The sequence below is a fragment of the Aplidium turbinatum genome, chromosome 3 (genome assembly GCF_918807975.1).
Source record: "Aplidium turbinatum chromosome 3, kaAplTurb1.1, whole genome shotgun sequence".
NCBI lineage: Eukaryota > Metazoa > Chordata > Ascidiacea > Aplousobranchia > Polyclinidae > Aplidium > Aplidium turbinatum.
In genome coordinates, this window is record NC_137474.1 from 3,256,112 (window position 1) to 3,281,509 (window position 25,398).

At 39.4% G+C, this 25,398-nt stretch overlaps 1 protein-coding gene across 1 annotated transcript in view; it reads left to right on the top strand.

The window, feature by feature from the left end:
• LOC145767560 (DNA polymerase alpha catalytic subunit-like) overlaps positions 1 to 19,585 on the top strand; it is a 29,965-nt gene extending 10,380 nt beyond the window's left edge. Inside the window, exons 16-37 of the mRNA XM_082579404.1 lie at positions 143 to 227; positions 2,452 to 2,582; positions 2,796 to 2,933; positions 3,503 to 3,678; positions 4,033 to 4,151; positions 4,420 to 4,521; positions 4,871 to 4,906; positions 5,245 to 5,426; positions 5,563 to 5,712; positions 6,137 to 6,259; positions 6,474 to 6,599; positions 10,677 to 10,789; positions 11,167 to 11,259; positions 11,595 to 11,727; positions 12,592 to 12,723; positions 13,145 to 13,216; positions 13,677 to 13,779; positions 14,132 to 14,307; positions 14,483 to 14,614; positions 17,777 to 17,893; positions 18,501 to 18,594; positions 19,204 to 19,585. Of these exons, the coding sequence (XP_082435530.1) occupies positions 143 to 227; positions 2,452 to 2,582; positions 2,796 to 2,933; positions 3,503 to 3,678; positions 4,033 to 4,151; positions 4,420 to 4,521; positions 4,871 to 4,906; positions 5,245 to 5,426; positions 5,563 to 5,712; positions 6,137 to 6,259; positions 6,474 to 6,599; positions 10,677 to 10,789; positions 11,167 to 11,259; positions 11,595 to 11,727; positions 12,592 to 12,723; positions 13,145 to 13,216; positions 13,677 to 13,779; positions 14,132 to 14,307; positions 14,483 to 14,614; positions 17,777 to 17,893; positions 18,501 to 18,594; positions 19,204 to 19,346 (2,676 nt within the window). The 3' untranslated portion in view covers positions 19,347 to 19,585. The remainder of the gene's footprint in view (positions 1 to 142; positions 228 to 2,451; positions 2,583 to 2,795; positions 2,934 to 3,502; positions 3,679 to 4,032; positions 4,152 to 4,419; positions 4,522 to 4,870; positions 4,907 to 5,244; positions 5,427 to 5,562; positions 5,713 to 6,136; positions 6,260 to 6,473; positions 6,600 to 10,676; positions 10,790 to 11,166; positions 11,260 to 11,594; positions 11,728 to 12,591; positions 12,724 to 13,144; positions 13,217 to 13,676; positions 13,780 to 14,131; positions 14,308 to 14,482; positions 14,615 to 17,776; positions 17,894 to 18,500; positions 18,595 to 19,203) is intronic.
• Positions 19,586 to 25,398: the final 5,813 nt, after the last annotated feature.

Here is a 25,398-nt window from a genome sequence, read left to right on the forward strand (position 1 = left end):
CAGTTTTGTGCGAGCCAGAATTGCTAAAACAGAATGATGATTAGACGCACCCAGGCCATGGATGGACATGTAAAAGTTGTTCTTTTAGGTATGTGTGTTCCCTTTCTACATGATTTTTAATCATAACATTTTTCGCTTTCAGGTCATAGGTATTGCCGGGTTGGTTCATGATTTCTTTGCTATTGATAAGCCTGCCCCGAAGCCCGCGTTTCGACGGAGTTTCTTCGGTAAGTATCTGTGTTGCAGTGTGAGCCAATCAAGCTTGAGTAAATGTGACGCACGCAATACAGAGGTTAAAGCGCACTTTTGTAGTCGTCGTAGCCGAGCGCATTTTAACGTTAACATCACAAAGTTTTGTCTGTATTATAAATACACTCTGACTGAAAGTCATTTGAACTTGTGTAGGAAGATTGACTTTCAAATAGTTATTTCACTCGTCCATGAGTTGAAAGCGTGCGCGTTCATTTATTCATACGGTTGTCAGTGCGACAGAGATTGCGATGTCGCTCCATGTTTTATAGCATTTGTTATCGCGCTTATCGGCGTTTTGGCGGTCTTTATCGCTCGACCAATTGGGCTGCGTGAGCAGGTTGTTAGTTCCAGTCAAGCGAACAGATGTGTTTTGTTTCTTCAACTAGAAATGTGAGATCAGCTGCTCAGAAAAGTTTTTTCGATACTAATGAGCTAGAAGGAAACTGGGTAGAATTAATTCCAACAACAGGAAAGCATGGCAGGAAGACAGTGAAAATTGGCGGACTCCTGCAAGCGGGACGTATACCTGGTCTCAAATGCTCAATATTGGACAACCAGATAATAGATAGCCGGTGGTGGCAACCAAAAAAGCTGCGCACTTTACAATTAAAAGTTTTCGATATTATCAGGTCCTTGATTGTGCAAAAGCGTTCCTCTATTGCACGGTTTAGTTCCCGATGGTTCAACTTCCTATCATCATGATGATGCAGTAAGAAACCCACTGTTTACTACTATGCCCCTCTTGGGGGTGCATTCATGTGCAAGAGCTGGGATACGTTTGCTATTGCACATGTTGTACCACCCAGAGGTAGCTGATTGTCGACATCAATTATGGAAAGGGAGTGGCAACTGGCAAGCAACATTTCGTCCGTGAAGCAGCAGACAAGATTCGGCTGTTTCATTGAGACGTTTCCGCTACGCAAGCTTATCGATATTTCGAGAAAGATTGAATAAGCCCAGTTCTTCTATTTGTCGATTGAGTAATTCAGCTCCGCATTACCGTTCGTTAAAAATACTGCTCTCAAAAACTGCTACGTCAAGGTGCGGCCTATTGGCCAGAATCATCTTCCGCGAGACATTGATGGATCAATTTGTTGGTGCTTTGTGGTACTGATGTTATGCAAAAGCATGTCGGACTGGCTATTGCACACTTACGTACCCTGAAGCAATCAACATTTCCGCAACTACGATGCCTGCTGTTAATGTGACCTGCCATGCAAAGTTCTACTGACGTGGTGTTGAAGGCTCGCCACTCTACCATGCTTGGTTCGCAGCAGGTTCATCAAAACGCAGTTGACTGCAACGTATGCAAAGTGGAAATACTTCTGGGCAATTTAAAATACATGAATTGAAAACTTGTTGCGTCAGCCGTCATCGCCATTTTAATTCGTAAATTTTGGGAGATTTAATTTTAAGATTATAGTTTCTAGTGTCCTTCATGTGGAAACTCTATTTTTCTGGTGTGTTTGCACATCACTATTGTTGCTTGTATTGCGCGATGTATCAAAACCACTCTTGTTTTCTGAATATATTAATTACAAGACGCCATTTTTGAAGTGAAGAGACAACAGCACTCTTACTTGGCAATGAATATTCTGATGAAATCGCTGGTCTTGCTGTAAGTGCGCACATCAAGTACTCTCGTTTATTAGGCATTGTTAAAGAAGTATAGTAAAACGAACTTGACTTGGCTGTAGCGTTGGTCGATTATATTTGTTGTTCCGTATTTTGAGATCACTATTGATAACATGTAGCGCTGGATGTTGATCACGATATACGTTGTTTTCTAGCATAAAAATCAAGTTATCTAAAATTTATTAGTGCACTCCACCACAGCTTTCCTTAGTTCCAGAGTGGCCCGCATCCAAAAAAAAGTTAACCCCTGCGCTAGGGCAAACGAGGTCTGGGTCTACTGTATCAAAAGTTATGAGTAATGTAGTAGTCCACTTTTAATCCACTGATGTTGCCGAGGGTGGCTGGATTCCCTTCAAGTGCCTCAATCGCCTTCACACCCTGCCTCCAGCCTTCAATGCGATCTCTCTAACGTGTCCTCTCTTGTCATGTACTTAAATACAGCACGTACGTTCAGGATAAGAAGGCAAACACAGATTAGATTTGATCGCTTTGTACAATGCAAATTTGCTAAAAAGTAGAGCATAACGTTTGTCGAAGTTTTCAATCAATAAACCTATTTTTCAGTCCTTTCCAAGCCAGGAGATTGTGTTTTTCCTTACGACCTTCGTGAAGCTGCCAAGAGGAAAGGTTTCGACTTGGAAGTCCTCGGTACGGAGCGCTCTTTGCTTTGTTCGTTCTTGGTGAAGTTGCTGAAGGTCAGTTCACTGTTTATTACGAAGATTAGTGCCTCGTCTGATACAAACGGCGATCACGGTCTTCCAAACTTTTGTGTGATTTGACATCTGCATAGAGTAATTTGTTTTCTCTTATATTACTTATCTCTTTCTCGTATAAGTTGTCATACGGTTTTGAATTAGAAGCTCACTGTTTATTGTGTTGGATTATGTCAGATTTTTTTTAACTTTTAGGTTGATCCTGATATCATCATTGGCCATGACGTGTTAAACTTTGACCTTGATGTCATGCTTCACCGCATTTCGTCTTGCAAAGTTCCTCACTGGTCCCGCGTTGGAAGACTACGGAAACTCAACATGCCCAAGTTGCTGGTATTTTGGCTGCTGGTTTAATTTTCATGTAGTTGCTTATATGGATCATCAGACAATTGCTGCTCCGTTTGCGGTAAATACAGCTGCACTCAGGAAAAACTTAAAAGAAATATATCTTCGTCATTTAACTAGGACTGTAAGAGTCGGAAGGCTTTTGACGTGTCGGGAGTCAGCCAATTATAAACCGAGGAGTCGCGTATTTTTCGCCCGACTCCACAGTCCATCATTTAACGTCGCGTGTTGATTCCGTTTGTAGTGTACTTCACGAAACCAATTCATTTACAGTACTTGCCGAATTTGTGCTGGCTGTGTAGTGGCATTGACACAACTTCCGAATGGATGTCGGTCTGACAGTTGTTGATATCACGCGGCTGTATCTTTGGCAAGACATTCAGTGGCATGCCTAAAATTTGACACGAAGATTGGTTTTCTTTTCTTCCACTCGATGTGAATCTTCAACCACCTTGTCAATGGCATGACAGAAATGTAGTTTCTTCTAGGCTGGTTCTAGGTCTTTTCGTACTGTAGTTGAGCTAAAATCAAATTGATCGGACAGTTGTTGGTTCCAGGGTGGAGGCCGGTTCAGTGATCGTTCTGTCACTTGCGGAAGACTCTTGTGTGACGCCAAAATATCGGCGAAGGAACTGATTCGATGCAAAAGTTACGATTTAGCTGCTCTCGCTGACCAAGTGTTGCATAAGCCCAGGAAAGAACTGCCAGCCGAGCAAATTAAGAACATGTTCACGTGAGTTTCTTTGTTGTGCGTTTCTTACGGCGAAATGTTCTAAGCTTGAAACTGAACTTAATAAATTCAATCATTTTTTCCTATTTTCATTTGGTGAGATCTGACGTTTGCACTTTACAGGGCTCTGCCAGTTTTTACAACCTTTCTCCATGCTTTCTGTTGTTGATTCTACCCAGTTTCTATCTTCCTCTTTTTTTTTGAAGCCGTCGCTCACCGATTCTAGTCATCTCTTTGGTCTTACATCGTTTTAGTAAAAAAGATCTCAAACGTAAGACCTTTAAGCAAATCGACATTACCCGTGTGTATCAAGCTTATGTGTCAGTTTATTCGATATTTTCTCATTCTAATTTCCAGGACATCGGACACTCTGCTGTGGATGGTGGAGCACACTTTTTTCGATGCTAGCTTGATTCTTGACGTCACATGTGAATTAAACGCCCTTCCATTAGCCTTGCAGATAACAAACATTGCAGGTATGTCGATATGTGTGTAATAGATTGCAAACAAGACAATTATTGTTTATCGTTTTGTATGAAGTGGAGTCTGCATCTTTTTCAACAGCTCAGATTTCGGACATGCCAAAGTCCCCCCGACTCCACATTCCACAATCCTTTTACTTTGTGTCGGTTTTTGTGTTTGAAGTTATCTCCCATCACAAAGCCAACATACATTAAGATGAGCACAACGCTGATCAAATAGCACCAGTTCAAAATTTTACGAAACATTTTTTGTTCAACGCAGGAAATGTTTTGTCTCGGACTTTGATGGGAGGTCGGTCGGAGAGAAACGAGTTCCTTCTTTTGCATGCCTTCCATGAGAAAGGCTTTATTCCACCAGATAAAAGTAAGTTACGTTTTCGACCACCTAAGCACGCGTCTCTGATCTTTCCATGAAAGTCGTGCTTCTTGAATTGTCGATGTTTGCGTTTTAGTTCTTGTAGCAACGTGTGTTTTTATTCAGCACTGTACTCATCGCAGATTTGCGTTGCTCTCGCACCTTGCAAAGCAGGCAGTCTTGGCACAGTCGAATGCACTTCCACTCTGAATCCATTTCTTTGCTGAGTACCAGGCAGAAATAAAATTCAGTTTCACATTTTTAAAAAGTCTCTGGTATGACCGGGCAGGATATCGAACTTATGTCTTGTACAGCAGTACGAATTTAAAGACTTTGATCTACTTGTTATTTTTGGCAGAGTTCAAGAAGAAAGAACACAATGAGGAAACAAAAGGTTAGTGGATGCTTAGTTAAACCTAACCTGACCGATCGATAGATTGTGATTGCATTGTATTCCCAATGAAACAGTAAAATGACACAGCTCTCAAAAACAAACCCAACCTGCCACCTTCAGTGATCGGATTGTTTGACAGCACACTAGAGTTGGGTGCATCTTTTTTCATACGCAATTATTCTCTGTGAATTTTGTTGCTTTTGTGGAGAACGGTCTTTTTCACTACCTGTGATAGAACTTTATTTTGTAATTTTTGAAAAGAGTAAAAGATTTTTGTGTATCTGTCTTAATGGAAACTAAACTTTATACTTAACACTTGTGTTTTCTTTTTTCCTTAGGCCAGCCTGGGAGGCCTCGCAAGAAGGCAGCGTATGCCGGGGGGTTGGTTCTTGAGCCAAAGCGAGGATTTTATGACAAATACATACTGCTGCTTGACTTCAACAGTCTTTACCCTTCCATTATACAAGAATACAACATCTGCTTCACTACATTGGACCGGTACCCCCCTGAAGGCACAGACGTGAGTAGATCATCCTCACAAGTAACTTTTTAATTGTGCTCTAGTCTTACGAAATTCTCTTAATGTAGAAACATTTCAAAGGTCTTTCCAATTTTGCCTTACTTTTTTGTAATGGAGTTTGTAACAAATCTTGCAGACTGAATTGGAATCGTACATCCCTGAAATACCCGAGGCAGGTCTCGAACCCGGGGTCCTGCCAACAGAGATCCGCAAATTGGTGGAACGACGTAAGCAAGTCAAAAGGTTAATGAAGCAGAGTGGCCTGACGAAGGATCAGCATACCCAGGTGAAGAGGAGGGTGTTGTCCGGATGGATGAGATAACCAATAGAGAGCATCTCAGTCAACAAATCAGCCCTTTTTGCATTGAGTCAACGTGTTAAAGCGAGTGAAAAGGGCCTGATTTGCATGCTACAATGTTCACGTTTTGTGCCACAGGTTGCCGGTAAGCTGTGGAACAAAACGTGTTTAACGAAAACAAATTAGCATTCATTAATTTTTGATACGCATTTTATATTTAGTGATGGGAAAAAAGTATGGAGACATTATAGCCATGTGTGTTAATGAAGGTTATTTCATCTTTCTTTGGAATGCCCAGTTTGAATGTAGAGCCAGAACGGGCACAAAGCTTGGCTTTGATGTAAGGTACTGGCGTTGCGATTTTTGCCTGTTTCTGAATCAACATTTAACATTGCTTAACTTTTATTTTCAGTACGACATTCGTCAAAAAGCTTTAAAACTGACTGCCAACAGTATGTACGGTTGTCTTGGCTTCAGCAATTCCAGATTTTATGCGAAACCTCTTGCTGCTCTTGTTACAAGGCAAGGCCGAGAAGTAAGTGTGGTTTGCTGCAGTGTTTCCACAATCACTTTGTGTAAATAATATCTAAAACGGTCTTTTTAATCGTGATGTGAACCTCTGGATCTTATTAACAATAAATCTTCCTAGCCGATACTTTGGCCTGATTTAAAATCACCATTTTAACTGCTATCTTAAGTGATGTTTTTCTATATTTTTAGTATTTTTTAACCATTTCAGTTTTTTACAGATTTTGATGCACACAAAAGAACTTGCACAGAAGATGGGCTTGGAAGTTATTTACGGAGACACGGATTCCATTATGATCAATACAAATAGCACTGATATGGACCATGCTTTTAAACTTGGCAATCAGGTAATGTCAAACCCAGTACTTAACCTGTTGATGGCGCAGCGGATAAGGCGATCTCGCTTTCCAATCATGCAATCCTGGCTCGACCCCTGGCTTAAGCTGGTTGTTGAAAAACACCGCTCACCTCTACCCAGGGTGGAATAAATTGGGTGGGTGACTGGGCGTAGTTGGTGAAGGAAAGGCGGCCGAGAGAAAGGAACTGGCCAGTGGCCACCCTACTCTCCTTAGTGCCGAAGGCTTAGTACAATGAGAACCTTATCTTCTCATCCCCCGATGCTCTCTGATCAAGTATGGGACTCACCTTTACCTTTTTGTTAGCATCGCTTTGAACTCATCAACCAGTTCTCGAAATTCCTTTCTGAGGAACTGAAAAGTAATGGTCACCCGGAGCGCCCGGGTCGGCCCGTGAAAATCCGAGGGAGGCGGCGTTAATCTCGCGCGAGCGCGTATACAATTCAGAATGTTAGTTGGAAACCCGGCAAACAAGCATAGCTTTTTTGGCCATTTTAAAAACTTTCTAAAAATTATTCACGCACTCCCTGGAAACAGTTTTCGTACCCCTGGTCTAACCAAACATTACTTTCATTGCAGGGTTTTTGTTTTTCTTTTAGTGCTGTAATGATTAGTCTCAATACACACAATCTTACAACTCATTGCTACATGGCAGATAAAGTTATGTGGTTATTTTCAAACTGTCTGAACTCAACTGTGAGAACTCTGATGTGCAATGTACCTACATAGGCGGGTCAATATAAGGTTTGACCCCAAAAAAATTTATACAGAAGGTTTTATTGTTCTAAGTGTATGATTAGGTTGTACTATACCCCAGAAAAAAAGTATATATAAATCTGACCCCGGGAAAGTGGTCAATTAAATAATTTGAAAATGGTGACCCCCCAAATTTTTCAATGTACACAAAAATTTTTTTTAGTTCAATTAACACACTATAAACGTATTAAACACATGTAAACATGGTATCTATGCACCAAATGAACATATCAGAAACCGTCTGTGATGTCATTATGATGTCATGGAAGACATAGGCGTTAACATTTAAGAAAAAATCTGAGGGGGCAAGATGATAAAAAGTGTGAAATATGTACCCAAATTTGAACAGTTCCATAAAATTACACTGTCAAAGCTACAAAAAAGAAGAGAAAAGCAGGGTAGCTGCCCCCCAAACAGTTTCTACGGGGTGCGCCCCCCTGCCTCCCGGGAATCGACGCCTATGATAGAAGAGTATATGCACTAAATGTCAGAGATGAAGTACCATTTTTCAAGTTATGATTGTCACATACTAGTAGTCATCACAATTATCATCGGTACGGTCTGTGTCGTCTTGATCCAATGGAAGGACATTGTTTGGGTTTTCACAGGACACAAGTTGGCATTGTCCACAAGCGGAGGTACACGGAAATCCGTACCTCCTACATGTACATCGCCGTGTTGTGCAAGCGATCGTGCAATTACAATGCATAATCTTTAACAGATTGTCCGGTGCAGGGTTTTTCAGAGTCATTACTGGTGCAAATTGTTTGTCCTCAATCTTTCAACCCCAGCCAGTAGGGTCCAAATTGCTTTCTAGTCCTAACCATATCATTATTTGGTAGTAAGCACGCAGGGAATGGAATATTGTAGAAGATGCAGTTGGTGGGAGTCAGGCTGGCGCAACGAAGGATGACACTGAAACTACTTTCTTTTTCAACACAGAATGTCGCAAAGATGCCAGCGAATCGCTTTGCTTTCCAGCATAGAGTAGAACCATTGACTGTTTGCCATACTCTTCAATTGCATCCACCCTCTGGCCAGGTTTTGTAAATGCAAGTGCCAAGGATTCTAGCTCTTTGTCGCCTTTGGTGGCTTTCTGAAAGAGTGTTCTCTTTCCTATTCCGAAGATTCGTGAGGTGGTATCGCATCCTGTAAACGCATGGATGAAGAGTAACTGAGAACATAGCTGTTGTCCGAGACATTCCTTTAGGGTATTAATATTGTACACCCACTGATCTTTAGACCTCTTGTCCGAACGAAAATACATTGTCTTCTTCCGACTGTCCATATGATAGAGGAGAAGGATCAAGAGATCTGTGTCTTCTCCAACCATGTTTGTAGTGTGGTATTCAGGAGTCTGCTACTATTCGGTGAGTCCGATTCGGTGAGTTCCTAACCTCTAACCCCTAACCCTTAACCCTAAAACGGCAATGATAATTAGGCCACGATACCCAATAATTTAAAAAAAAATTTGAAAAAATCCCCCGTTAAGGGATCGGACTCACCGAAACGGGCCATTCCGGGTATTCAGAAGCTGCAATAGCTGCCTGAACAATATCATAGTCGGCATCTCCTTCAGCGTTTATAACTGTGGGGCCTTTCTCTCGCAGTTTGTTGCTTATCATATTGATCAGCCCTTGCTTATTGCAGCCCTGTGACAGGAATTCCTCCTATTCATATTCGAGTTGCAGATGAGAATAAAAGAGAATGCATTCTTGAGACAATCTGGATGTTCCACAGACATAAGTATATTGATGCTTACTCATCAAAGCAGAAGACTTGCTGTGACGTTTTCAAAGTTCATAGAAAACCTGTGCGAAATTTAAGTTTGCACGCTATCAGTCTGGAATGGCACGAAAAAGTTAAATCTTGTCAGCCTTCACTAAAACTCATACCTGGAAAAAAACTTTGTTGCAATTGCAGAATGAAAATTCAACAATTTATAGATACTTCTGGAAGAGCTTCTTCATCTAGTGAAAGCGATATACAATCACTGCAGGTAGATAGTGTCAGTTGTGACTCATTGAACAATTTAAATGAAAGTTTAGGCAATTTGGGTGAATCACCAGTGAAACTTCAAAATAGGTCAAGAAAGAATATGTACCCTAAGTGACAAAATGTTGTTCTGGAATTTAGAATTGATCATTGTTGCTCAGATGGATCTAAGGCTTAAAAGTTTTAAGTAGCAGGACCCATATTAGTTGAAAAACATAAATTTTTGGCACAATCTTGTTGTTGGCTCCTCTCCCTGAAAGTCATTGAAGAGGAGCCATTCCAAGTTGTTTAGTGGTCAAGCCATGGCCTCCCCCACACAGCCACAAGCTTGGTCGCTTTTGTGGGATTTGTCCATAGGGTGGTTGTGTCCAGGGAAGTTGGGAGCTTGGGGCATTCAAATAGGTGTCTTGGAGGTGTGGAGGGTGTTTTTGCATTGTTTGGCACAATCTTCTTCAATTATAATATGTAATGAGCCTATTTTAAATTATAAATATACAAAACATCATTAGGGGAACTTGGCATATTAACTGCACTTGCAATTAAAAATAGTACTGATTTTCAGACACAAGCTTTTGTTTTCACTTTATGAGGTGAAATACTCAATAAGCCATTAAATTTATTTCTGATGTCAATTCTCCTTGAAAATACCTTTAAAATGATGCATTGCATGTGATTGTAACTAGTGAGCACCATGGGTTATTTATGATCAAAAATTATGTTCCGCATGATTGAGCACAATTGGGCTACTAATAAGCATGAGGTTAAAGGTCAAAGGTGATGGTCAAGAGCTTTAGTTTTGAGTGATATGGCTGAATAAGTATATGTCCTACAATACCTGAAAATATCAATCAGTACAATTTCTTACAAGCTGAGAAATATCTTCCTATAGTTAAACTTGTGAAAGCGAAATGGACTTTACGCTTCAGCGATCACAAAAAGCAGTCAACTTTAAGTGGCCGTAACTTTTGTTTTAGTTAACCAATTTAAAAAAAAAATAGTTTTTTGAAATCAGGAAGAAAAGTTATATCAGTGTGTGAATTTTCATTCAAATCTGAGAGGGTGGGTTACAAAATCCGATTTTACTGGATCACTTGACATGGAATGACCCAATAGTTACGTTAAATAACTACTTTCCCGGGGTCGGATTTTTGTAGACTTTTTTTCTGGGGTATAGTACAACCTAATCATACACTTGGAACAAAAAAACCTTTTGTATAAATTTTTTTGGGGTTGCCCCCATATTTTTCATATATTGACCCGCCTAACAGTAGAAAGATAAGTTTAGTGCAGAGGCGATTATTTCCATAATACGTACAGGTGAAGGCGGAAGTGAATAAACTGTATCGTTTGCTTGAGATTGACATCGATGGCGTCTACAAGTCGTTGCTGTTGCTCAAGAAGAAGAAGTACGCCGCTCTGAGCGTTCAAAGGTAGGATCTGAGGTTTGGATGGTACACAGTCAATTGTCTGTTGGATTTAGAGCTGTCGCTTTCCAACCTTGTTTAATATGTTTTGTACATCCCACCACAAGGTGTAGTAGAAAACAAATCAACGATACTGGTCAGGTAGTAGACGAGAAGGCAAGGTATCCAATCTTAGTGTTACTTTCAGGCACGCCTTTGAGTGTCCTTCCAAAGACACAGCCGCATGCTATGGAACAGTGTCGAACCTGCCCCCTTTAGAGTGTTGTACTGGGGCTTACGTTATTTAGCTATGCAGCCAACGGAGTAAGCGTGTGACTGTGGTTGCTAAAGGAATTCATGATGGTGTGATTTGGTACCAATCCGCTCATGACATTTGTTTATAGATCCCCAGACGGAAGTTACACAACATCCCAGGAATTGAAGGGTTTGGACATTGTGAGACGGGACTGGTGTGACCTTGCCAAATTGGCCGGAAAGTAAGTTTTTTAAATTTCAAATTGCGACACTGGGCTTTTAATTTCGGCTTGGTTATATAATTTGTGCATAGTATCCGAATAAATAAAAAGTACCTGTCATTTCTTTCACTGAAAAGCCCTCATCTAAGCTTACCATTTGCATGCATTTGTCGGTTGCATGCAGATGAGCACATTTGAGGAACAGTAAGTGATGGACATCCACTCTTGAAGGGTAATTATTCCTTGCAAGAACTAAGAACATCGCACATTGTGCCAAAACTGGCATATTTCTTGCAGTTTTGTGATATACTTTAAGCGGAAGACTCGTCCATGTAACAGTGGGCAACTTATTTCAGCTTTGCTGTCAATCAAATCTTATCTGACCAATCACGTGAGGACATCGTTGAGAAAATCCATGAAAATCTTCAGGAAATTGGACAGAAAGTAAAAAGTGGAGAATATCCGTTGGAAACGTTTTTGATACGCAAGGTAAGTGCCATATCAGCTTGTTGTAACTAAGGCTGTGAAGTTAGAGGGATTTGGCGTGTCGGAGTCGTTAAAAGAAAGGCCGACTCCGGCTTTATACAAAATGGCATACAATAAAATTCTTCCTTGCAACCTTTTTTTCAAAATATTGTTTCTTTGTATTGCGCTATAAAACTTATCCAGAAATTAGAGGTGTTGTCAATTTTTGTGAAGGTTTCGGTTTCGATCGCAACTTTAGCGAAATTGAATTTTTAAAAAATAAAAAAGGGCAAAATTAAATGAAATCTAGCAACACATAGTAGGCCAGTTGTAAACCGAGGAGTCGGAGTCGTATATTTTTCGCCCAACTTTACATCAGCTTGTGTATCAGTGTTTAGACACGGTTTGGATTTGAAGTCAAACCTTTTTCCGGACGCTACAAAAATTGTATCAGTTTCTGTGACGTACCTGATCTCCATCTACAGGAGAAGTGTTATTGTGACAGAGATTTAAAGCACCTCTAGCTAAAGACGTTGCCAGTAAAAATCTTTACCCCACTCTTAATTACATAGAATATTCGTAATGGCAACCAAGGTATTTTCGAAAACATCAGCTACAGAGCTGAAAGATGAGCTGTAGCCGATGCTGCTGGAAAGATTTCGAGCGTTTCCCTCATCTAAGCTTACCATCTGCATGCATTCGTTGGTTGCATGCAGATGAGCACATTTGAGGAACAGTAAGTGATGGACATCCACTCTTGAAGGGCAATTATTCCTTGCAAGAACTAAGAACATCGCACATTTTTAGCGTTAAATATGTCAATATATGGCTATTTTTATTGTAAAGTAAAATATGTTTTGAAGCCAATCACATTTTTCAAATCTTCAGGAGTTGACCAGAGATCCCAATTTGTACCCTGGCAAAGACGCTCTTCCTCATGTGAGAGTCGCACTCCGCGTGAACCAGACAATGACGAAGAGGATGAAATCCGGTGACATTGTATCTTACATCATTTGCCAGGTGGGTAGTGAAGCATTGAAGCAAATTTTGGGTTTTCCTCATCTAAGCTTACCATCTTCGTGTATGGTCCAGTTGCATGAAGATGAGCACGTTTGAGGAATATCAAATGATTTACTGCCATTTGTGAAGGGAATAATGCCTTGCACGAATTAGCAAAATCTTACATTTATCTGATAATTCCGCTTTTGAAAATACTTCCTACCTCATTTCTAATCTCTATGGTCTCAGTGAGGTTATACTTTTGCAGCGGAAAAAAGCATTTCTGTGGATATTTAAACCCGTTCCCATGAAGTGTTATTTGGATCGGCTACTTATTTATCACAGATGCTATAGTTTTGTTCCTTTAAAATTTCAATTTATGCTTTAGTGACTGATTTCATTCGTCCATTGTTTGTTTTATGTAAATCTTTCTCTTTTCCAGGATGGCACAACATCCCCAGCCACCCACCGGGCTTACACAATAGACGAGATAAAAGGTGAAGAGAAACTTGAGGTAAGGTTTGTCTGCGTGGCTTAAGTATAATCCGGTTATGATTCTTAAACTGTTTCTTAGCCCTCATCTAAGCTTACCATCTGCATGCATTCGTTGGTTGCATGCAGATGAGCACATTTGAGGAACAGTAAGTGATGGACATCCACTCTTGAAGGGCAATTATTCCTTGCGAGAACTAAGAACATCGCACAGTTAGCTTTTCTAAAGCACACTTGTAATTAAATTATTCTATTAATTACTCTGCTGCACTTCTTATTGTATTCATTGAGTGAATTGCAACTTCCCTTCAAGTTAGAACCTTTTTTTTTTCGCTTAACAAAAGTCATTGCAATATTTGTCTCGTTTTCTGTGTGTGCCCAGACGATCGCTGTTCGTAATAATTGTATTACTTTTAGCCATCTCAGCACCTCAGCAGGTCAGTCAAAGTTGAAGCACTATCGCTTTCAATCGTACATTGCAGGTGGACAGCGAGTACTATCTTTCCCAGCAAGTTCACCCTGTAGTGACCAGATTGTGCGACCCCATCGATGGGACAGATGCTGCTCTCATTGCTCAATGCCTGGGTAAAGATGTTAATTTGTTTACATTCGTGCCTGGGTCTCGAAGATTGTTGAATGGCTTCTGTGCGTTGCCAACGGCAACCAAGCATTACAACAACATGGCAATTACTTTACTTGCATACCACTCAACTAGCAACCTATCCAGTGAGAAACTGAAGTGTATGATTGTGTTTTCAAACGCGATTATTCTTCTGATACCTAACAGCTTTTCATTGGTGTTGCTGTGGTACTTACATCAGCGCTTGCCGTATGCCAAAGTTTTTATCACAGAAAATAATCACGTAAAAACATTAATGACTGGTAGAATAGATTCGATGTTGTCGCAGACTGAAACTTTTTCTTTCGCTACTTACAGGATTGGATCCTTCCGGATTCAAGAGAGCCTCCCATCAAGAAGATGATGAGGAGGAAAGACTCATGAGTGTGCTCGCTACAGAAGAGGAGAAGTATGCGTCTTGCAGGAAGTTCGTGTTCGTCTGCCCTCAATCCGGAAAAGAAGTGCAACTGAGTTACGGAGTCTTTTCTGAAACTGTAAGTAACGTTTGATAGTGTTCTGAAGGTGACTACTGAAGCAGCATATAAGGAAGGAGCTAGTTCATTGGGGTCATTATGTTGATGTTTGGTAAGGGTGAGGATGAAAATCACTAATAGCATTGTTGTCCAAGAAAAGATTCCATGTTTTGTTTAATATCGGTTCTTATTCCAGGAACCACGTTGGCTATGCTCTCTGGAGACCCCATGCGGTGAGAATGATACAAGAACATTGGTCGATTTCATGTCTAATCTGAAGAATCAATTGATCATGGCAATACGGAAAGACATACAGACCTATTATCAGGTTATACGACGTTTTATGTTATATTGTGTTACTTGAACGTGAATGTGAAACCAAGGAAGCCAACTCTAGTGTGTATTCCTGACACTGTCAACTATGTAAAGCGCTGAAGAGAAACGCATGTCTGCTGTGGATACAGTGCTATATAAAAACAAGCATTATTATTAGTATACCCATTACCCATACCTTTTCACGCGCACTCGACGTTATGTGTAGAACTCCAACCTAGGTGTTTGTTGTGATTAATGTGCAAATGAGTCTATGGCTGGAACAAAGTGCTTGTACCGACGAAGTAATTGCGTCCATTGTAGCTAGACAATTTTAAACCATTATTGAGTTGGCAGTTGAAAAGCGAACAATTTTAGCGGGAAATATGCGCTTAGCACTCCAATCATTTTCACAAAACGTTTTGAGAGTATTTTCCCAAGGGCATGCCCTGCAAAGCGGCGCCAAGCAAACAATTTTTAGTAATTTTATTACGTTGGAAAGCAAAAGAAGTGGCTACTTGTTAGAACTTCCTATTTGCTTTGCTGTTTTTGTGTTTACTTTTGTCATATGGAAGCTAACAGAATAAACTCGAGTATGATTTGGTTTGGAAAGACTCTTGAAATATTGCGGAACATATTCGTAATTTTGCTGAAGCATTCTGTAGCCCCAAGTACCATTGACACCAACCAATACGATTCTATCGGTTGTTGCCTGTGCCCCAACAATGTTGTAACTGAACTATACAGACAATTGAATAAGAGATGTTGGGTTGTGCAATGCGGTTCAGTTTTCCAGAAATATGTTTCTTGTTTGTTTAGTTTGCGGTATGCTACGTTTTTGGAACTTTGACTTCATTGTAACAAGTTTGAGACAAATAGTATTTTGTTGCATCAATTTTACTGTGCCGATTTTGTCGTGTCATTTTTTTAACGGCACGTTCCAAAGGTCCTGTAAAGTCGAAGCTCGGTCCTAGATGATAACTATGAAACGGGACAGTTTTATTCGGAAAAAATTGACTCATGGTTAGCTTTTAGTTGTCAAAATTTGTAAGGTATTTAGACTTAGTAATAACTCTTTACAAACTGCGCATGACCCTTGTCTATTTACCAAAGTTCTCGCCGCAATATTTGCCAATAATAATCGTGTTGGTTCTCTCCATTTCACAAGTGGCGATGTATCAGTTTACATAGCTGCCTGGTTCTCGCAAGTGAGAGTTAGTTTTCTACTCTTAGGTAAAACAAAGTAATCCGTTTTTCGTTGACACATTGTCTAATGACGTGGAATCTACGTTGTTTTTTCAAAGACTGACAATGATGAATCATCAGTACAGGTTGGTGATGAAGTGTTTGAGATTCGGTCACATCCGAAGCCAGAAGCATAATCCATATTTCAGCTTTTAAAGAAATTTATACAATCTTTGCGTCTCAGAACTTCTATTAATACCAAAACTCAATCTTTGGACAAAGTGTTTTTTAATGTTTCATTGCGAGGCCAACTGAAAGCGAAACTTTCCAAATTTGTGCATGTTTTTTTTTTTTTTTTTTTTTTTCGAAAACCAATGCGTAGATTGCAAAAAGGGAAACCTAACAACAGAAAATTGTTAGCGTCTACTTGTTGTACAATCGTAATATTGTCATGTAGAGTGTAGACTTTCGATCTTTGCGACTGTTCTGCTTGTTTCCTCTTGAAATCACTCGAACGGTTATTCCTCTTGTTTCCCTTTCATTTTCCTCTTTCTATCCTGATCACTTTTCTGTGTTTGGTCGTCACGCGGAAGTTTGTGACGTCATATTTTGTCACTGCTGTATTGCCGTTCGAGTTATGTTTGCTGATGTCACTGGAAGTAGCACAATCAATCTTTCTGTGACGTCATCACACCCGAGTCATCGGGCCTGGGCGGTAATGTCAATTTAATATTTCTCTGTCAAATATTACTTTCCAATTATTATTAGCACTTCAGAGTTATGAGTCTCTTCAAGTGGTGATGGGGTGTGCCTTTTTCAGAGTGCCTATGGCTTGTCTTTTTGCGTATTGTCTTCGGACACTTAAAACATACTTTATTGCTCTACTTGGCGATTTTTGAAGCAATTTTAAAATCTTACATTTTTTATGTAATTTCCATTAATTTTTCTCACATGTTAAAAACCTCATTTTAACGTTACTGGACGTAACAATGGGATGTTTTCTTGTCATTCTTTACCAGTGCAAGTAATGACGACTTATTCACTCAATTTCGCTTTTAGTCAATAGTTTCTCATATTTGCTTAGCTTCTCTGGATCAACATTAGATTGGATAAAGCCTTAAAATTATTTAACCAGTTTCAACTTAAACAAAAATTTGGACTGAAATATGAGAAACTTTCCACTTAAGAATATTACACAACATATTATTGCTGTCAGTACATATGTAAAGATACTTCAAACAAAATATTTTTGAATGAAGTTTTCTTGAGTGCTCACTGTCTTGAATAACAGATTGTTAGACAGTTTTATTGAAGACACGATTTTCTGTTACCTATGAACCGATATTAAATGTGGAATGGATCTTTAAGTATTGTTGTTTACGCATTCACGGATCACTACCGGTTAATACAGTGGCCTTGTAAAAGTATAATTTAAACACTGTTCAATGTTCAATTGTTCATCTTTTATAGCAATAATTGCGACGTTTATCTGATGAATGCGAAAGTAGAAACATACAAATTGTTTTATTCATCAGATATATAATAAGCGAACGTTTTCGTCTAGTCATACAGCCCTTTTCAAGCATATAAGAAAAATATTTTAAAAGAAATAATGAAGAATCATACAGTATCACAACGAAAAATATGGTCAAATCTAAACATTTTAGAAACTGCTTAACGATAACACAATGATGATAAACAAAATGATAACTGTGTAATTACGCAGCAAAGTAACGGGTCAAGGGTTTGAGAGGTAAAACTGATTGTTTAGAGAAAAAAGACTCAAGCAGATTACGTAACATGGACAGAAGCACAACACGGGATAGTGGAACAAACAAAGCAAAAATACGAGAAGCACAACACGTGACAATTCAATCAAAAACATTAATCATCTTACCTATTTACCACATAAGTTCCATGTCTCCGACGAACTGTACCCAGCTAAGCACTGGATGCTACTTTGAACAGCTTCTCACTATGTTACGCTTCTCAGGGTTGGATGGTCTGTGACGACCCTGCCTGTGCCCATCGGACCCGGGCTGTTCCATTCCTACATGACAAGAACGGGGCAATCTGTGGGGCGTGTTACAAGGGGATATTGAGGCCACAGGTGAGATGGATTGGCACTTGTTCGATTTTTTTTCTTCAATGTCGTTGAACGGCAATGTACTTGAAACATCAGCAATACTTAGTTGATAAACAAAGTCAGTATATTACGGTATCCGACGTTTTCTTCGTAAACAGTTCTTCGTAAGCAATTTTTCGTAAAACAATTCTTCGTAAACTTAATTCTTTGTAAAACAATTCTTCCCAAAGCATTTATTCGTGCATGCAATGGAGATTTGATGTATACGAAGAAATGCTTTACGAAAAATTCTTTTACGGATTTCATTTCACCAACAACCGTTTACGAACAATTGTTTTACGAAGAATTCGCCTATAACCGTATATTACAACGCATCGATTCCCCGCATTTTATCTGAAGTTTTTGGGATTGTTTTAGATAAAATGCAATAAACGCTCAAAAAGTTGTTATACTTGACTCACAGCATCTTGAACGAAGTAGCAATAATATTACTTCGTATCGTGTTCAATCGGAATGGCGGTTCAAGAAAAAGTTTTCTCTGCCTATAAAACGTTGAATGGTAGTTTAATTAATTATTTCTGAAAGTTCCTTGGTTTCATATTATATGAATATGTTTTCATTGTTCCGTTAGATTTCGTACAAGGAATTGTACCAGCAACTGTGCTACTACAAGCTGCAATTCGACGTGGAGTATGCTTTGCAGAAGTATAAGCAAAGTGGTAATAGTAAGTTTCGTTTCGACAAACACATTTACTCTTAGGTGCTCTAACGGTACAACTTTTGAAAAGAATTTAAGTTTGGATGAACTTTAGTTGTGAATTAAAAATCAGCGATTTAATCAGCGGAGTTAGCTTGGTGCATAAAGAAAATAATAGTTTGCAAATTAAATTAATCGGTCGATCCGCTGAACTTTTGGTGCATCCAACCAAAAAGTCTGGTTTTGGCGTGTGTACTATAGTGTATATCCAGACAATGACCAGCAATGATTCGAATATATTTGTAGAACTGTCGCCTCGAGAGATGGAGCTCCCTCAGTATTCTTATTCAATCAGAATTGTGTAGCTTTTGCTATCAAACGTTTACGGTGGCGAAAGGTTTATCAATAAATTATGCCAGTTTCCGAACTTGACTGATTTTGTTCACTAATAAAGTTTTTTTCAATAATCTTAATTTTTTTTGGGTTGAGTTATGTGAGAAAATAAGTTGAAAAATTTTTCTTGGCCTGACTTTTAACTTCTCACATAACTTTACCCCGTGATAAATGAGTTTTCTCTGCAATTCTCTTTGTCACGGCATGCAATTAAACATCATTTTCACACTTTCTGTTGTCGTAGGCTCCAAGGCAGTCATCCGTGTCGGTGAGTACAGGGGCCGCTACAAGTCCCTCTCTGACGTCATCGACGTGTACCTCAACGAGAGCGGCTACAGCGAAGTGTCGATGCACAGACTGTTCGGTTGGATGAAGGCTCAAGACTAGAATGTTCATTTCCAATCTTCGGCGACGCGAATTTGTTCCAGGAATTGAAATGTTGCGTCGTATCGTTACATTGTCATGAAGTAGAATCTTGGTAATTTTGGGTTTCAAGTTTCCCAGAAGAACCTTTTGCTTTCCACAAGCATTTTGGAATAATACGACATCATTTCCACTGCACTTTCCATTTTAATATTTGTTCGTTGTTCGTAAAAGATTTATTGTCATTAAACTGTTACCACCATCGATTTCGTTTTGGCTGGAGAATTGTCTGCTTGACCCGAGGCGGAAGCAACCGGATTTTTTCAGTTTGCTTTCTGCAAGCTGTAGGTTGCTAACGCTCATTAAACGAGGTTTACATTATGAGTAAATTTTATTAAAGTGTTGTTGCTTGCGAATTATTTCATCCCCATGGTGCCGCTAAACGAATTTAGTTTGTCCCTGACTCAAAATTTTTCTCAGCAGTCCTAAATCTCCAATGGCTTTGGTATTGGAAATTTGTGGAATCCAGGGTCTATCCTTTTACTACCCCAACTTCACGGACGTTCCCGGACTACATTAGAAAGGCTGCTAGAGAGCAACCAATCATTGGTTTCTTTATCGAAGACGCACAGACCTTTTGCTAGGTTTGTGATGTGGTCTGTTCCTCTGCACCACAATCATAAAGGTGGTCTAAGTTTTCGTAGTTGCATTTTATCCGCTGAAAACAAGTACCGGTACAGTATGCTGCTGGGCGTGTGCCGATTAGATTGCTTGGCGAGGCTATGTCGATTGGTATCCAATGCATGATGCCCAGCATTCTCTGGAACAAAATTTCAGTATGAATTATTTGGAGCTGCTACATCTAGTGGTTAGATAAATGAAACAGTGAGCAAAAATTTTAGCTTGTAGCTTTGAACCCCGGAAAATTTATCGTTTACATCAAGGGCTTATAGCAACGAGAGGGGTTTATGGACAACCTAATGACTTGGATCAGAGGTGTTCTAAGTCCAACCCTCCATACGTTTTTGTATGTCCGGCGCCAGTTGCAAAAATAATAATTAAGAGAGCATTTTTTCACAGACGAGAAAAGTTAGAATCGTTATTGCGAAATCAAAGTGATTCAAAGCTGGGCTATGCAAAACTGCCAGGATTAAGCTCTCAAAAAAAACTTTTCCAGTCCAAGAATAAACATCAAATCAACAGGCTAATAATATTGTTCTGAAGAGTAGCGAGAGTAATGAATTACAGGCGAGCATTCATTCATTTCCTTGCTAGCGAATTTAACGACCAACCTCGCACAAAATTTGACCTGGGTGTTGAAACGTCAGCTTCACATTAACGCAGCTGTAGGCTATTTTACAAAATTTTTGGATGCTCCAATTTATAATGAAAAGCTGATAACTTATAAATCCCGTGAGGCGTAATATGTAGCCTACCTTAACTTCTATACCGTAACGAAATAGGCTACTTAAACCGTCATATAGCTTTGTTGTGTGAAAATGATATTAAATAACAATGCAGCATTACTATATAATGCACCGTTTCTGTTTATTTTGCTGCTGGCGAATAAACAAAAATAATTCGCACAGCAAGAATGGCAGCAAAAGACCAAAGTCAGCTGCTACCCGAAGAGCAATAAAAGGTCGGAAAAACCTAGAACATCACACAACTAAGGCGAAAGAGAAATTGAATTGAGTCCTGTCTGCAATGAGTTACCAAGGGTGGGGGGACTTATATACCAGTCCCAGGTATACAAGTCTCCCCACCCCCCCTTGGTAACTCATGACAAAGACAGGACTCAATGGACATGGCTCTTTCGCCTTAGTTGTGTGATGTTCTAGGCGTTACCTAGAAGATTAGCCTACCGGAGATTGTTGGCCCGCGAGTCCTTCGGCATTTTTTTATTTCTATCTCTCGACTCTTTTTTATTTGGCCACTGTCCGTAGTTAGGCTACGTTTAATAATCTCTTTTGAGACATTATCTTTAAAAAAAATAAAAAAAGAGTCAAAAGTCATGCAAATTTCACTTTGTGTCGAGCTACATGTACTTGAGAGGTTACTGTTACGTTATTATTCACTTGTTGATTTATGGAATATCAGTTTGTATCCTCTGTGGATCCTTCTCTTGTATCATGAGCCAATCCTATAAAGGGCTCCAGCAGAGCACGCGGCTGTGTCTCGACAAAGACACTTAATGGCGAGCCAAAATATGAGGAGCAGCTGACTCGAAGACTATATGTCATTTCGTTGCTTCTAGTCGTCTGTTCCATCGCATCTGTGATCGCAGTGTTCTGTATGCTATCGCAATGGGCGCAAATAAAAACACGATTAGGCTATTATTATTATTAGAAATGTTTGCTGGTAAAGCCCTTCATTTTCTTTGAAATTTTGTATCTTTGTGCAAAAATAAGACACTTTTTAAAAATTTCCGAGCTTTTCAACAAGTTTCTCGGTACGATACCTAAAGTGATCCCGGTCCCTGGTCTATAAGTACCCTACTCAGTACTCACTGGACCACCAATATCGTTGCTGGTGGCTACGACCTACATTGAGTCTGACTATGCGCTCAACATGGCGGAATTGGTAACGAAACTTACAAATAAAAAAGCATAAAACGTGAAATAGGCTAGTACCATTTAATTTTGAACTGCTACTAACTGCTGTAAAGTGATTTAACCAACAACTACTTGTTTAAGAAACCGAAAAAAACTCTAAACTTTTGTTGTTTGCTTATTACAGTAAAACGTTGAGCTACTGGGAACAGAAATTAAAGCTTGCCCAGGGCGCAAAATAGCCTTGCGCTGGCCCTGGGTAGCCTACAATAACACGAAAACTTGCAGCTTCGAGCTATATGCATTATGCAACCTACTACACTTGCAATTTTCAAGTTTTTGTACCACCAATCAAATCTTCGATATAATTTTAGTTTTACTCGCATTCACAGAATTTTTATTTTAGTTTTCTTCTGAAATTTAATCTCTGACTGTCGGATTCAGATTTTTTTTCAAAAGTGCGTTTTACATCTTAATTGCTAGGCAAGCATTTTTTGGATTTCATTAACACAGAGTTGAACCTCACCAAAGTATATCTTTGGAGACCCATTTTATGGGACTGACCTTCAAAAAAATCAAATCTTTTAGAATCAAAGATATCGCATCCATAATAATCCGCCTAATCAAACAACTTTCTCTGTTTTCTTTGATCAGATTATGGAGTTGAAAGCTTGTCACAACAATTTAGTGCGATTTTGTTGACAAAGCGATTATTGGATTTAGGACAGTGATGATAGCGCTGGTTGATTTAATAATTTAAACAAAACAACACTTGCAAAAACCTTTGAAGTGTTTATGATTTCTCTGTGATGTCACAGTGAAACGAAAAAGACTTCGTGTATTTAATAAAACTTGAAGGAAATCAGGTCTGCTGAAAGTTTGAACAGCCTAAAAGTGGATTGAATGTTGCAATTGCATTTTTCTTTTTGTAGCCTACATAACTTGCAGCCCAGAACTGAAATTAACTTTAGTTACCTTAGATTAGATTTAAGGTAATTTAGGTTAACTTAAGTTAAGGCCAAATGTGAATTCTTGAAACCCAACAACTCTTGCAATCTCGATCCTTGTATGTTCAAACTGCATTGATGACTGTAAAGTCGTTGAAATATATTTCGTTTTGTGTCAATTCATGGGAGAATGTCACCAGTTACTATTTTCTTTGGTTTTGCAACTGCCTCTCAAACTCTTATCCTGTGTGACCAGGCCCGGATTTAGGGGGGGGCAGAGGGTGCAGGTGCCCGGGGCCCCCTGTTGAAGGGGCCCCCCGACGTGAAAAAAATGTAATTTGTGTGGGGTTTTTTAGCCTTTGAAGTTTCTACAAAATGCTGTGCAGTGCAGGATTAATGCTACTGTAGACGTAGAAGTAGTTTTTGCATGGGCCCCCCCCCCCCCCCCCCCCGATGAAAAAGTGCTCCGGGGTCCCTATCAGCTAAATCCGGCCCTGTGTGTGACAGTGTCCGACTTTTCTGTTGGCTACTGTGTTTTCCAGCTTCGGAAGAAACTGATAATCGTAGTCTACTGTGTCCATTGACCACGTTTTGGATGTAGGCTATTTGTCGTACGTTTGCTATGACGTAAGTGGAAAGAGGACAAAGCCCTGTATATTGACAGGCAGAAATACACATCACCTACGCCTCTGAACCCCTGTACAATGACGTAGCTAGAAAAATTTTGGAGGGCAAAAGCAACTATTGGGGGGCAAAGGTCATTCAGCATGAACTACAATGGTATAAAACGGAGTAATAATATCAAAGCATTTCTTGGGTGCGATTGCCTCACCGTGGCTACGTCTCTGTCCTGGTAGCAATTGAAGCTTGTTTATCGCATCTAGGCTTACCCCTGATGGTCGAAGAGTTGGTTTAAGTAAATCGAAAAACAAGTCGGCCAATCCTACGTAGCCTATCCACGTTCAAGAATGTTGTTAAATTTTTCCAAAGGCCAGTCGTGTTTTCTCAATCAGTGACGTAGCGAGACAGAAAAATTTAAGAGAAGGGAGAGCAAAAACAACTTTTGAGGGCAAGCATTCTTATAGTTGAAATAACGTTTAGTGCTACTGAATGCAGTCAAACATTCATGAAATGTCATGCAACATGTAATACAATGTCATTAAAGCGTTCTAATAGCATTAAAAACCCATTTTTGGAAGGCAAGATAAGGTTTTAGGGGGTGATTTCCCCTTGACTACGTCCCTGCTCCCAGTAGGCATAGAATTGTCATCCTTTGGGCATCCTGCTGGCGCTGTCACCACTCTGCAGCACAGCCGACTAACGGTAATGTGTAGAAAGAGCAATCTACCTGGCGTCAGTAAAAGGTTGAGTACTCCCTGCAGAAGAGCGATCTTTGCGTTTTTCTAGCCTCCACACTAGCCATAAAAACATTTCCAATGACAGTATTGAAAGCTTGAATAGCTTTGTAACTTTTGTTGCACTTCAAGACCCATTTCTTGAAAGTTAAACTAACTAACCAAACATAATTCTATTGAAATTGTGTTATGAAACACACAGGACAACATGCCTTATATTTTCACTGTAAATTCACTTATCACTTAAACGCATGAAAATTGTGAATGTGCTAAATTTTATTTGACAAAGAGAATAAGCCCGTCAATTTTTCGCTTCAGCGAACTTCCCCAAATAAACTTAATCTTCTTAATTTAATCTTCCTCTAGACAGGGTGGCCCTCAGTAGGTGTTGCAATAATCAAATTGACACAGTTTGCGCGAAACATTTCATAAATTTGTGTGCATTTTATGTTGATTTAACATTTATAAACAGTTTAATTATTTTATATTTTTCATTAAACAAAATAGTCCAAAGCGAACACCACATCATGCGATGTGCTGGCATGCCAATGAACATTGAACCGGCTAAGCCACAAAATCTATGAAATCAAGAAGAACGAATTATATCAAATATATTATAGTTATTACTCTTCAAAAAACCTCTACAGCCTGTTTCACCCTAAAATGGGGATCATCAGAATAAGGACCTTCTGATGATCCCCATTTTAGGGTGAAACAGGCTGTAGAGGTTTTAGAGACTAATAACTACGTTTGATGTAATTCGTTCTGCTTGGCTTTTTGCTTAACATTGAACACTTTTTGTAGTATTAATAGTAGGCCTATCTATTGTATAAAATCAAGAATGTGCAGAGTGTTTGTTAGTTTTTGCTTGCGTGTGTTAAAGTTTGTAATTATGCTGGGATGGTAGTTAACCATTTCCACCCCTTCTAAAAACAAATAAATTGGATGCTCAATTTGATAAAGAAATATCTCATCCATCAAGACAATCTCGGCTGCATGGTTAACTAGTGACGAAAAGTTGAGAAATTTAGAACTTGAAAAATCATTTACCATTACTTTGATAAGGAGATATTTTTCTTATCATAAAATTTTGAAAATGTTTGAAAACTAGGCAGTTTTGATCTGTACTATCGTGACATTTAATGGCGCTGAATATGAACGCTAACCGTAACCATGCGTTTGGTATCTACAGTCTGGATTCTTTATATTTCGATTAGATTTT